At 41.5% G+C, this 13042-nt stretch overlaps 2 protein-coding genes across 2 annotated transcripts in view; one reads left to right on the top strand and one right to left on the bottom strand.

Moving 5' to 3' along the window:
• Positions 1-781: 781 nt before the first annotated feature.
• Positions 782-2612, bottom strand: cldn5a (claudin 5a). The gene has a single exon (XM_082553240.1). It carries the CDS (start codon positions 2296-2298, stop codon positions 1648-1650), a length of 651 nt encoding a protein of 216 aa, XP_082409366.1. The 5' UTR covers positions 2299-2612; the 3' UTR covers positions 782-1647.
• A 3370-nt stretch (positions 2613-5982) lies between these two features.
• LOC309718215 (septin-2) overlaps positions 5983-13042 on the top strand; it is a 28809-nt gene continuing 21749 nt past the window's right edge. Inside the window, exons 1-2 of the mRNA XM_082553239.1 lie at positions 5983-6110; positions 12808-12863. Of these exons, the coding sequence (XP_082409365.1) occupies positions 12837-12863 (27 nt within the window). The 5' untranslated portion in view covers positions 5983-6110; positions 12808-12836. The remainder of the gene's footprint in view (positions 6111-12807; positions 12864-13042) is intronic.

The raw sequence follows: 13042 nt of genomic DNA, 5'->3' as shown, positions 1-13042 counted from the left end.
TTCTACCCGTGAATGACCTCACATTTTCAATCTCTATATAATATGCATGTTAAATTTTATATTTGGGGTAAAATATCAAGTCTTTTCAAGTAAACCGGTTCAAGTCCAATTCAAGTCCCAAGTCATTGGTGTAAAAGTCCAAGTCAAGTCACAAGTCTTAGAACATTTTTTCAAGTCAAGTCTAAAGTCATAAAATTAATGACTCGAGTCTGACTCGAGTCCAAGTCATGTGACTCGAGTCCACACCTCTGTCAGAGAGCTGTTATTGGAATATCTTGTGTATTTTTCCACTGTTTAAATAGGACTGTAACTTCATTACCTTAATATACCAAAGTAATCCCCAGTGTTTTGAGTAAATTCCTCGCCTGTGAAGTAAGTAAACTAATTGCTCTATACCAATTTGTCATGGAGTCCGCCTATCTTAGCACCTTGGTGGAAGAAGATGTGAAGACTTATGAATGAATGGAGTGACTTGCAGGACAACGATTGCAGCAGCTTCTCCACAGCTTTAATTTGAACGTCTTTCACTGACTGCGGATGAGGAGGGGAGGTGGTCTGAAGGGGGGTGGGGGTATTGTGAGTTGAACAGCAGAGCCCCACTCTGGCTGAATGGGTATTGTCATCTGGATTTCTATGGCTAACCAAAATACTTTCTCCCGCCGTGGGGGTTGGTTTATGGATTCATGATGGGAACGGCAAGTCTTACACACAGCTATGGAGGGCACTCCTGCCCCTGCAGACCATCATAACTCAGACTTTAGCACTAAAAAAACACTTCAAATGAGGATTATATACAATATATTCAGTTTAATCTTAATAAAATGAAACAGTATTGCATCTTCAGATACATGAATATGGAATCATTACATCAAACATCAATAACAGAAAACAAAGTTTATTTCTGGAAATTGTGAAAAAACAAAAGACTTCCTGCAATGAAGGGAAAAGTTGCAGGTTCTCGAGACTGTAGCCTACACTGTATCTGTTGCACATTTTCATGTCACATATAGGCCAAATCTCCAGAATCTACAGGTCCAAAATAAGAGCAAGCCTCAAAGCCACCCCACTCCTATTAACTTCTGAGCAAAACAAAAGCTTATCTGAGATTTATGAGGGCTTTGACACAACATTTTACTTTGACATTGTTGTCAATTGTCCCCCTAAAGGAAACTGGTCTTTGAACGCGTGGGAGTGCAAACATTCTCAGTTACTGTACAAGGTTGTGCTGACAATGCACATCAAGGCAAAAGAACAGCCTATATTTTTCGGTGGCTAGAGTTCCTCAATAAAAGAAAAAACAACAACAACATGTAGTTACAGCAGTAAACAATTCAAAATACTAATAATTTCGAGAATTTACAAAGCTGGTACCTAAGAAAGATACTCTTTTTTTTATATACGTCGTGAGCTACCTCCTGTAGTTGATAGTCTTTGTTTAATCTCCTGTAGACAGACACATAAAGGACGTGGTCCGAGCGTATTGAAGGGCCAGTGTAAAAACAATAGAGGTGGTTCCACTGATTTTCAAAGTTCAAATTTATGAAAAAAACAAACAAACTGCTGGTGCAAAGATAAAGTCCGTAAAAAACAGTTTTTTTCAAAAGCGGCAGGTTCACTATTAGGCGTCACCTCCTGGGAGCCACATAGCTACACATAATTCCTCTTGTCATAGTCCCCGTTCTGCGTGGCGGCTCTTTTGGTCTGTGCGTATTTTACTGAATATCCCGAGTTCCCGCTGGAAGGACAGGAGCAGCACAGCAGCGCTCCTCCGATCAGCAGCAGCGCTGTGGCCGCCCAGCCGATGTAGAGCGCAGCGCCGATCTCCCTCTTCTTGGATGCAGGCACCTGCGGGTTGTAAAAGTCCGATATAATGTTGTTTGCCATCCAGCAAAGGGGCACGAGTACAAACAGGCCACTGAGGATGTAGATCACCCCACCGGCGTTCACCACCCGAGCTTTGATGTACTCAGTGCGGATACAGTTGGTGCACTGTGCCCCCGCAATCACAACCATGAGACCCAGCACTCCCATCACGGAGGAGATTATGGTGAGCGCTCTGGCCGCCTGCAGGTCGTGGGAGAGAGCGAGGACGGAGTCGTGCACCTTGCACTGCATCTGCCCCGTGCTCTGCACCACACACGACATCCACAAGCCGTCCCAGAGCGTTTGAGCCACCACGATGTTGGCTTCGATGAAAGCCGTCACCTTCCACATAGGTAACCCGCACGCAACCATCACCAGGAGCGAGCCAATTACGCACATGGAAAGTCCCAAAATCTCCAGTCCGGCCGACACCATTTTCTCTCTTGTTATGTTCAGTCAGGTCCGCGTGAAGGTGCTTAAACTCTCCGCTTGTTTTTCTCCTTGAAAGCAAAGTGCTGTTTTTGCTTTTGTCTTCTTCCTTCTCAACTCGATACAGGAGGGTGAGTCGTTAGTCTCGCATCACTCGTTACGTTTACGCAGAGATGTAAGGCAGCAGCTCCCAGTCTCTTTGTTAGCGAGGGGATGTGAAAACAACTGGAATCACAGTCGCACCGGACCACGAATATCTGTGAGGTGGGGTGTGTGGACTCGGAGAGAAACTTTCCTCCAATCCGCTGCGTCCGCATCCTCAAGGGACCAATGAAAGCGCAGGGAAGTTGACCGACTGAATAAAGCGGTCCAGAGCGCATTGTGCGTTTGAACAGTTATTTACAATGAATAGAGGGGGCGGGAGAGGGGTGAAGAGATTTTATGGCAGACCTCTGTGTGCGCGTTAACGTTGTGGAACAGCTGAAGTGCAGTGGTGTGATGTATCACGGCACTTGCTATTGATTCTTCAGACATGGAGGATAATGCAACTTGTCTGTTGGGTATAATTATCATTTCACACCTATTCTCATAGGAATATTATATTTGTCTAACCCATTAGTCAGAAAAGAAGTACAAATCTGACTTTTAAATATGTCCACTTATCTTTGAAGTACAAGTACAACAAGAGTTTTTTTTAATGCTTTTCTTTATTGCTGTTGCTTTTTCTTAATTTCACCTTCATCTTCAGTCAATCGTTTGCAGTCAACTTGCACTTTTAAATAGATTATTTTAAGTTCATAAACTATCTACAGCTAATTTTATACGTTTAGTGTTTGGACTGGAGGGTTTGCGCCCAATGACTGCAATGAGTTGACTTTTCCTATCAAGTGCCCTTGGTGGTGCAGGCAGATTTCAAATTCTAAAAACCTCACAGGATTCATACAGTCCTACCAGCACAAAGTGGAATTTTACTCCAGGATATGTTCAGTGTAGCAGGCTTGATTTGAACTTGGGAGAACTTTTAATCTGCTTAAGGTGGTACTACCAAAATATAACTCTCAGTGAAAGAATTGTCTTGGCTGAGGGATTTTAAATAACAAATACAACAAGTAGAGAAGTACTTTATTTTTTTTAAAAGGCCAAATGAATACAAATCAAAATCATTAGTAAATGTGTTACAACACTGTAGGTAGGCCCAGGGACCCACTGGATGACTTCTGAAAATATGAAGAGTGACGTCAATTTAGGATTTTTATTTTTCATTTTATTTTCACAAGTTTTATAGCTTTTCTTCCTGATAAAGAACTCCCTCATAGCCATTCATACAAGACCAAAGTAATTAAGTAATAGATAAACAATTAACTCACCCCCATTCTCTGCGACCTGCTGGAGCAGGGGGGCTAGGACTAGGAGGAGGAGTTGGCCGTCCGACTGCGGTCTAGAGTGTGGAGCCTTCCTGCTGCTGCGGAGTCGGGGCGGTCTGCCTCCCCCCACCGCAGGGAAAAGGGAAACACCACCTGGGTCTGGGTGCAGTTCCCCCCTCCAGGGGCGGGGGCACCTAGACCCGGTTTGTAGAGTACGCTTGGGGAGTGTGATCGTGTGTACAACGTCTCTTTATGTCTGTCTCCACGTTGGTTGAGTGTGGAGTAAGTGCATATGAGAGCATGAGGGTGGGAATGGATGTTTGTATCTGTGTGTGCCTGTATGTCTGTGTCTATATGTCAGGTTGGGTGTCAGGCGCCACCTCTCTGGGGACATCTCAGGCCCTCCAAGGTTTGGAGGCCTATCTCCCCCTACCACCACTTCCCCTGCCAGTGGCGGACCCCCTCAGACATCGGTGCGTTGGTGGTTCTTTGTGTCCGGGGATGGGCGTCCAGGTACACACCGGCTCACTCCTTGGCGGCCGCTTATCGGGGCCTGGAGCCTGGGGCTCGCTCGGGCCACTTCGGAGGTGGGGTGCCCCCGGCCTCTCGGCCTGGGGCTCGGTCACTCAGGCGCAGCTGGCTGCCGGCGGAGCTCACGGGCGCGTCACTGCAACTCCCCCTGGCTTCTGCTCCGCGGCTGCTGAGTGAGCCCTCATCTGGGACTCTCCTCAGCTCTTTCCGGGACAGTGGCGCAGCTGCCCCTCTGTTGGTCTTCCTTGGTCTCTTGTGTTCTGGGGGCCTCTGGATGTCTGGAGTTTGATCTCATCCACACCTGCTTCATGCCCTGGAGGACGGGGCTGTGGCCCCCCCCCCACACCCTCTAGCAGATTATTACATGAAGGAACCTTTTAAAAAACAAAAAACAAGCACGTCCATGCTCACAGGTGTACACACGGGTGATCACACCCACAAACTACACCCTTTTTGGCTCCTACCTCAAAGCACACTGTGTTCTGTTGATCTTATGTGCTGCACAATAATGTTTAACATTTAGTATTTACTGTCATATTCCCATATATCATTGTGATGTTGTTTATTCTATTACTCTTGTTCTCTTCTGCTTGCTTTCTTTTTTCTTTCTCAGCAGGTGATCCAGGTGATTGATATATGCATTTTTTTTCTCTGCCCGTTCTGTTGGTTTTTGTCTTTTGCCCTTCTCCCCCGTCCCTCTTCTCAGCTGTTTCTCTTTCCCTCTTTCTTTCTCCCCTTCTTTCCCCCAGTCAAGTCTGTCCCGTATTCAGTAAGTGAAAATAAAATAAACAATAAAAGGTGAATCAAATGGACCATTACGGCAAGGCTGGGATGGTCAGTTTGGTAAAGTAAATCCGCTGGGCATCTTTCTTTGCCTTTAGACAACAATTCTGATGGCAAAAGAGCCAAACGGGACAGGCCAAAAAAAAAAAAAAAAAAAAAAAAAAAAAAAAAAAGAAGATAAACAATTAACTGAAAGAAAAGTTCTTGTTCTTTCACTTAGAATCGAATTATGTGGCCCACGATGTAAAATGAGTGTGACATCCCTGATATAGACAATAGCCTACTTTCTTATGCAAAAACCATCACAAACATAGCAAAAAACATACTTCTTTATCTTTTAATGTCAGTTTTTTGCACTGCACTGTGCACTTCATTTTAATTTATTTTTAATGCCATTTAATATTTGCTGTGCTTTTCCCCCTACATTTTCTAAGTCATATTTACATCTATTTTCCTGTTTTACTTTATTGTATAATAAAGTAAAATTAAAAATTAAAAATGTCAATTTAATTCCAAATTTAAATGCTAAAAAAAATTATCTATTTGAATAGATTCTTATTTTTGCTTTATTGTATTTAATTTACTTTTATTTCAAATTCGTTTTGTTTGTTTTTTTACTTTATTGAGATATTTCTTTTCTCGTATTGAATTTTATTTTTTGAGTTCTACTTATTTTGTTAGCCTGTAACTTTGTTTAGCTTTTTTTTGTTTAACAGAATTTACCCACTTTGAGATAAATTAAGCGATTCTCTCATCGTTAACATAAGATTACATAATTCGGCGGATTCTTGGGAAACATTATAACATTTTTAATAAGATAGTCACAACTTCTATCGCAGAGTTGTATATTTAACGGTTTCCACGGCAGAAAGAAAAACCGTTACAAGGTAAAGTACCAAAGAAACTGTTCCGCTGAAGTAACCATATTGGTTCTGCCTAATGATACATTCCTACTTACGCCTTTCTAGCAATTGAGCCGAAATGGCGTCAGTGGCGCTGTACGGTAGCCGTGGGTAACGAAAAGACACTGGGACGAGGGCGGACTCAGGGAAGCGGTTTCCGGGTCTCCCTTCCTGGGCTGGGACAGCAGAGAGAGACGAAACGCTCCGGTGGATTAATAGCATTCAAAGGTACGGACAGGTAAGGTACTGCTCGGTTGTTTGCGGTTATTATGATATATAGATTTTTAACTTTAAACAGTGTAGCGACTAGTCGATGGAACCCTAAGGGAGACAAACCGGACAATCAGTTTGAAGACTAGCTGGCAATATGACACCAGCCGCGGTAGCAACTGTTGAATGCTAAAGTTTGACATGTAACACAGTTTCATCGCTTTTGTAGACCCAACGTTGGTTTATCGAGCAAGTTTTTAAAGAGGAAACTATTTAAGGAACTACTGTGTTTACTTAAGCTGGGTACAGGCAAATTGCAAAGTCATTGTCCCAGTAGCAGATATTTGGAAAACTCTGTGAGTGTCTGACAGACTGGGTGTGGTGGACATCTGACTGTTACAGACACTGAGGCCTTCACACACGTTTCAGACTCCCCCTGGCCAGTGACTAAAGCATTATATTAAATTCTCCTTCATTATTTGACACAACTGTCCAAATAAACACTTCCCCTTCTTCATGTTTTGAAAAACAGCTGCGCTACTCACTGCTTTGAGCTCATTTATTGCCCCATGGCCCAACTACTGGGAAGCTTGCTACACTTCACCAGGCTTAATCAATTCATAAATCAGAACCATTAAAGAACTTTGCTCCAGATTCCTCTTGTGTACCCTTCCTGACCTCTGCACTTGCTTTCTAACATGCGATTATTCCATGACCTTTGGTTATAAAGCACATTTCCACAAAAGTAAATTTTGCCTCCAGACATCTTTAACAATAACAGAGGGAAACGATAACACATTCTCATTATGTGTCTGTCTAAGATGTGGCTGAGGGCCACTATTGAAGAATTGTCATCCATCTTTGTTGTGTTTTGGACTGGGTGAAAACATGCATATTTCACTTCCTTTCTTGTTAAGTGGTGAGCACTATGGCAGACTCTGCAAGCTGTAATCTCAAGGCGGCAGCTGCCCCTTACTACAGAAAACAAGTAGGTTTTATGGCCAGCTGAACAGAGATCAATTTGATATTAAAAGAACAACATCTTCCCGTAATGAAAGACGCCCCATGGCTCAAATCAAGCACCTTCACCTTTCTCTGACCTTTCCCCTTCCTCCGACTTTATCTCACTAACACAGTCCAACAGGGATCACGTTTGTTTGAAACTACACAGGGATGTTTCCGATCATTTTGTGCTGTGGTGTGAATGGAAAGGCAAAGCTTCATTCACACCAGCAGAGCCAAATGGACTGTGGGTACTGCTGATGTGAAATATAGGATACTTTTCAATTAAGCTGGACTTGTGTCAAAATGTGATTTTTGTTTTTACATAATGTGAATTTTTTTTGCAATAATGTCTTTTTGAAATGTCCTAAAAAAGATCCATTTGAATAGTAAAACAGAACAAAAAAAACCAGGAGAACACAGTTTTAGCAGTTTCTACACTGCCAAACACACTGATGTAAAGTTAAACAGACACATTTTTGAAGATAATAAGTTGACCCAGTAATGTTGTCTTGTTACCAAAACAAATTATAAGCAAATTATATCAATGTGGATTGCCACATTAATACAAACATTTTGTTTATAAGTTTTTAAAGTAACCTATACCTTTCCTTATTTTCTGGTAATTAACTAATCATTTGATTGAGGTGTGTTGACTGGGTGATATCTAAAACCTGCAGGACACCGGCACTTGAGGTGTGGAGTCCCCCATCCCTGACTTTTAAAAAAATTATTAAGAATGCCTCAAGTTTCAAATATTGAGGGCATAAGTTTAATTTACCCATGTTATCCATAAGCTTAGGCTTATCTGGATGAGGTTTTTGTTTTATTCTTGCATTTATTAAGAGATTCTTTATTTTGTGTTGCTGAAACCCAGAATAAACGTTGTTTCTTCAGTTTGTTTTATATGTACAGCTAGTTAGAAACTGGCCTTGAATACACAGCATGACTTTACACCACCAGTTGTATGAAATAGATGCAAACCTTTTGAGTGTGAAAAATTAAGCCTTAAACCTGCAGCATTTCTAAATGTCAGCAGGCCTGTTAGTTTCCCTTGATTGTAGTTGGCTGTCAAAAAGACTTCCGATAAACATCCGTCCTGCAGTAGTCTATGGGGAAATGGGCCTAAGTAAACACAGAGAGAATTTTAATTTTGATGATTTTAAGTGTCAGAAAGGAGGATTAGCCTTGCAATTTTCAAGCTATTAGCCAATTAACTTCCAGTTTCAAAACATCAAAGCTTCCTAACAGGACTTCGTGACTTTATGTTGGTGGCATTACAGGAGTTGCATCCATCTTTCATACCACAGGTGTCGAACTCCAGGCCTCGAGGGCCGGTGTCCTGCAGGTTTTAGATGTGTCCTTGATTTAACACAGCTGATTTAAATCGCTAAATTACCTCCAGTTCAGGCCTGGTAATGAACCAATCATTTGATTCAGGTGTGTTGACCCAGGGTGAGCTCTAAAACCTGCAGGACACCGGCCCCCAAGGCCTGTGGCTGTAATTATACTCCGCTGCAGATGAAAAATTACAACAGTTCTAAATGAACCCAAACATCTTTTTCTACATGATGTTTTTATGCATATGATGTATAGAGACAGATCTTTGATTGGCTAATATTGGCTGAGTATATTGTAAGACAACTATAGAGAAGATTAGTGCTTTCTAATGTTGGAGAAAGTAGTTTTGCAGTGTGATGTTTTTGAAATAAATTTTAAAAATGAATGCACTTTACAATCAGTCAGTGTGGAATTTGTGTTGTGATTTGATAAAAGGCTTTCTACAAATATTATTATGGAGGTTTAATGGGAGGAAATGAGCATGGAAATGAACAGGTTATATTACCTGCACCTTTAACTCTGCACCAGTGTACAGCAGTGGTGAGTATTATAAAGATAATATTTTGTTACTGAATGGCTCCCACTTGTTTTCAGTAATTTCCTATGTTGTCCTCATTGTCATAAATCATCCTAAGCTTTAAACTCTGTGTGTGTTATGAACAGTCCTGGTGGTTTGCCTGTGGTCGAAAGGCTTTCTTATTCCGCCAATTGTGGCTTTTTTTCCTCTCTGTGGGCTCATATTTTTAAGTGTTTCCAAAACCACAGCTTAAAAGCCTGTGTCATGTCTTTATTACACCACTTTGGCCCACCATTCCTACCTTCAGACCCCCAAGGGCTGCTTAATTACAGTCAAGCCCCCTTCTCTGTGTGTTGTATTGTCTACGTGTGGAGGTCTTTTGCCAAACATCACTTTATTATGCTCAGCTGCTCCGAGGTTCCTGTTGCTTTGATCAGTTGCCAGTAATTTACCATTTTTGTACTTATGCCACTGACTTCTTAAAGTCTCCACATTGTTAAATCATTGTTTCATCTTTTTCAATAAGTTCAGAGAGGCCTTAATCCAAGAAGAGCGAGTCTGCAGACCTTTGACACTGCCTGTCAGGGAAGGTGAATAGTTCTTCTAGCATTGCTGGTCCTTCGTGGCTTCACTCCAGCCAATAAATCAACTGTAAATGCATTACATGCCAACAACTTTGGCTTTCTAAGGTGGCATTTTTCCCTTTTGGCCCTAACTGTTTAATCTCCCCCATGTCTGGCCCACTGATGCCAGTGTGTATGTGTATGTAAGCAGCTCAGCAGCCTGGCCGATTAAATGGCCATTATTAAGAGCGTATTATTGAAGTGTGCCTCCTGCCTGTCTGTCCTGTAGTGTTGTCTTTGAGAGATTACAACTGAGATATTGGACCAGTTTAATTAATCTGCTGCTGGTCTAATGCTGGTTCCCACAGAGCCTGAAGAAGAATAACACTTAGAGTGTGTGTATGTGTGCAACACAACTGAATGCACTTGTGTGGGCTGCTGCTTTAACTCAGATACTCATTAACTGTAAAAACACATTATTAACTGCCTTTGTTGTGTTTTTAGGCCTGAAACAAATGATTTTGTAGGTCATGAGTTGTGACCATAGAGTGTAACCATGGTGTCACCCACCCGGTGTTTAGTGTGTGTAGTGTCTATTGGGATTTGCTCAACCTTCCTCAAACTGTGGGTGATGTGTACATACTCCAAACATGGCAGCACTGTGCCAGCAATATTTATGTTTCCACAATGTGCTGGCTGGCCTGTCATGCAGTTTCCGAGACTAAAACCTTAGTAAAAGTGGTTAGCTCTCAGTAGCCTCCTTAGGGGAAAAAAAGGGCTCTGATATTCTAACACTACCAGTTTTGGTCAGAAAGCTGCATTCACTGACTTTGATGCTTTGCGCCACTATGAGGGTAACGTTTCTGAATTCTTGAATATATTGCTACTCTTTCAGGATGTATGGCTGCTGATTGGCTGTCTATTAAATTTTCCTGTCCTCCTAATGTATTCAAATTTCTGAAACATTTTTAATTTTTAACAGTACTTGCAAAAATAACAAGAAGCAGGTGGTTTTCTGTTTCCAAATTCTTCACTCTGTATTTAGTGGTGACTTGAGCAAAATTCTGTCATGGATTTGATTATTATAACCACTTATTTAATTTTGTATTTATTCATCCGGTGCAGCCAGAGTAGCTCTGATCCACCAGGGCTTGGCCAATGGGAGATTTGTTGCCCTCTGTGTCTGAAAGAGTAGATCCTTGGGAACTCAAAAGTGTAGGTTGGAATCTTTGAATCTTTAGCTTGTTCCAGTCATCCTTTCTCATTCCAAAGCATTACGTGATGCCATTATATTAGAGGGTGTATTCATCTCACCATTGTGTGAGTACACATGGTGTCTTTTAATGTTGGTGCCTTGAGTCATTAGTCATGTTTTTATTAGTGTCCTAATTGAGACCCACAAAGTCTGTGTAAAGATGTTGGAGGGTCAGCGGCAGCATAAGTCTTTGGTTTATCATCTCATTCTGTGCTTTAACAGAATTACCTTTCTTTATGGCTCAGAAATTAAACTAACAGAAACTAGGCTGCATAGATGGGTTGGATTGGTATCTGGGAACTGGAGGCTGGATTCAGGTTTCTGGTTCTTTATAGTGTAATTCAAGCAATTTCAGAGCAGTGGTATGACAGCAGGGAGGAGGCTGTTGTCATCAGGGAGTGCTATTGTTGAGTGCTTGGTTGGCGACAATGTTTATGTAGATGGCACTCATCCAGTTAACATCCACATGAATCCAGGGACTCAAGGTTTCCACGGAGATTGCTTTAAAGTTGATGAATTTAAGGACAAGGCCTCATATGGTCTCTGATCACTTGGATTGCCCCTTTACCTTAATTCAGCACTGCTCCATTCTAAATGGGTTGAGTCTCCCCCCTTACTGTCCTGCATGCGGTTGGTCTTAAAATGTCTTCAGGGTTCAGGCACGTGTTTCCCCTTCTCTGTAAGCCCAGCTGCCCTATATAGGAAAGGCTTCAGGAACGAAAGGGATAAACAGCCATTGTTCTCCTTGTGTGCTTGGTGAAACCACCCTGTCAGCAGGACAGATCGCTGCCCACTTTGATCTAGATACAGACCACTCCCAACTACCATCTAATACATTTAACAGCGTGAAATGGTTCCCCAGGTGACCACAAATGTGTTTGTCAAATGCCACGGTCAAATCAGGTTCCCATGCCATGTCTTTCCACCGGCAAAGATTACATAACCAGAGTGCATCTCCGTTTGGCAACACACAGGAGCCTGCCTCTTTCTAATGCTTATCACACTCCACCTGTCAACTCCCAGTGTGTTGGTGATAAAATGGAGCCTGTTCTTCCTGCTCACTCATTATGTAGCGAATTTATCAAATGAGGCTGTTGCTCTGTCGTCTGCTCAGGGTCATAGGGAGAGCCAGGAGCAATGAGCAGGCAATACTGTAACAGCTTAATGAGAGTCTGGGAAGTTACTTGTGCAGATTTGATAACGTCTGCAGTGAGAGTGATAGTGTTAACAATGGTGTGGCCATCGGCATCTGAACTTGGACTACATGTTTTGGTCTTTTTGCAAAGATATAAGGTATAAATGTAGCATTTTTCTAATTGTATAAAAAGAAATAGTCAAATATCAAAGTTTTTGCTGTTGCTACAGGTTTTTTTGCCACCTTTCTTTGTAGCTCTCTGAGGTTATTAGGATCCCACAAATCAATGTGACAGCACAGCTCTAAAACCTTGAAAACATCAATTAATTATTCTATTCAAAAAGTTGTTTCAGTTGCTTTCCACAAAATAATGTTTTTAAATTTATATCAGTATTTTAAACTAAATGATTACATTCATGATTTGGTTGATTTAATTGTTTGTTTGTTTTTTTACATTTTGTTTTTCATAAGAAAATTGAAGCAGACTCAAGTCAAATGGGTGTTTTTTTTTCAGCTGTGCAGCATAAATCCAGTATAAATATGTCACTTATTTTATGGTGGTTTAACAGATATCAGTGTTTTTTCAGGCTTAAACTTGAACAACTGATTTAACCATAAGGGTGTAACCGTGTAAGTCACAACAGCAATAAAATTTTAAAACATAAGGAAAAACAAAGGCCTCGTTGAGCTTATAGGCTACACAAAATGTTATTATTAATTTGCTGGATACAACTTTTACAGAGTGAAAAGTTGTGTGTGTGTGTGTGTGTGTGTGTGTGTGTGTGTGTGTGTGTGTACATATATGTATTGTTCAACTGAATAGATATTTATGATGCATAAAAGTTATCTGAATCATTACAATGGGTCGCAGCAGGACATGTCATTTACCACTCTTTTTTCCCTCTCCTACAGGCTTGACAGACATCACATAAACAGTAGCGATGTCTCAGTCTGGAGAGAAAGGAAAGGTGAGTAAATGTCAGAAATTTCCTCACATCACAGTTTAGATTAAACTATGCAGATTTTTGGTGGGTGGTTTTCTAATAAGGATCTGGTGATTAAGGGCCATGGTACTTGTAATCTCTAACACACACGCCTTCACAAGCATCCACAGAGGATATCCTGTTTAAATGCAACTGTTTCATGG

Source organism: Aulonocara stuartgranti (genome assembly GCF_965226115.1).
Source record: "Aulonocara stuartgranti genome assembly, chromosome: 12".
NCBI classification, from domain to species: Eukaryota; Metazoa; Chordata; class Actinopteri; order Cichliformes; family Cichlidae; genus Aulonocara; species Aulonocara stuartgranti.
This window is presented reverse-complemented; position numbering and strand designations above follow the sequence as displayed.

Excerpts from the sequence above, each read along its gene's own strand:
- cldn5a (XM_082553240.1), bottom strand. The coding sequence starts at position 2,298 with ATGGTGTCGGCCGGACTGGAGATTTTGGGACTTTCCATGTGCGTAATT.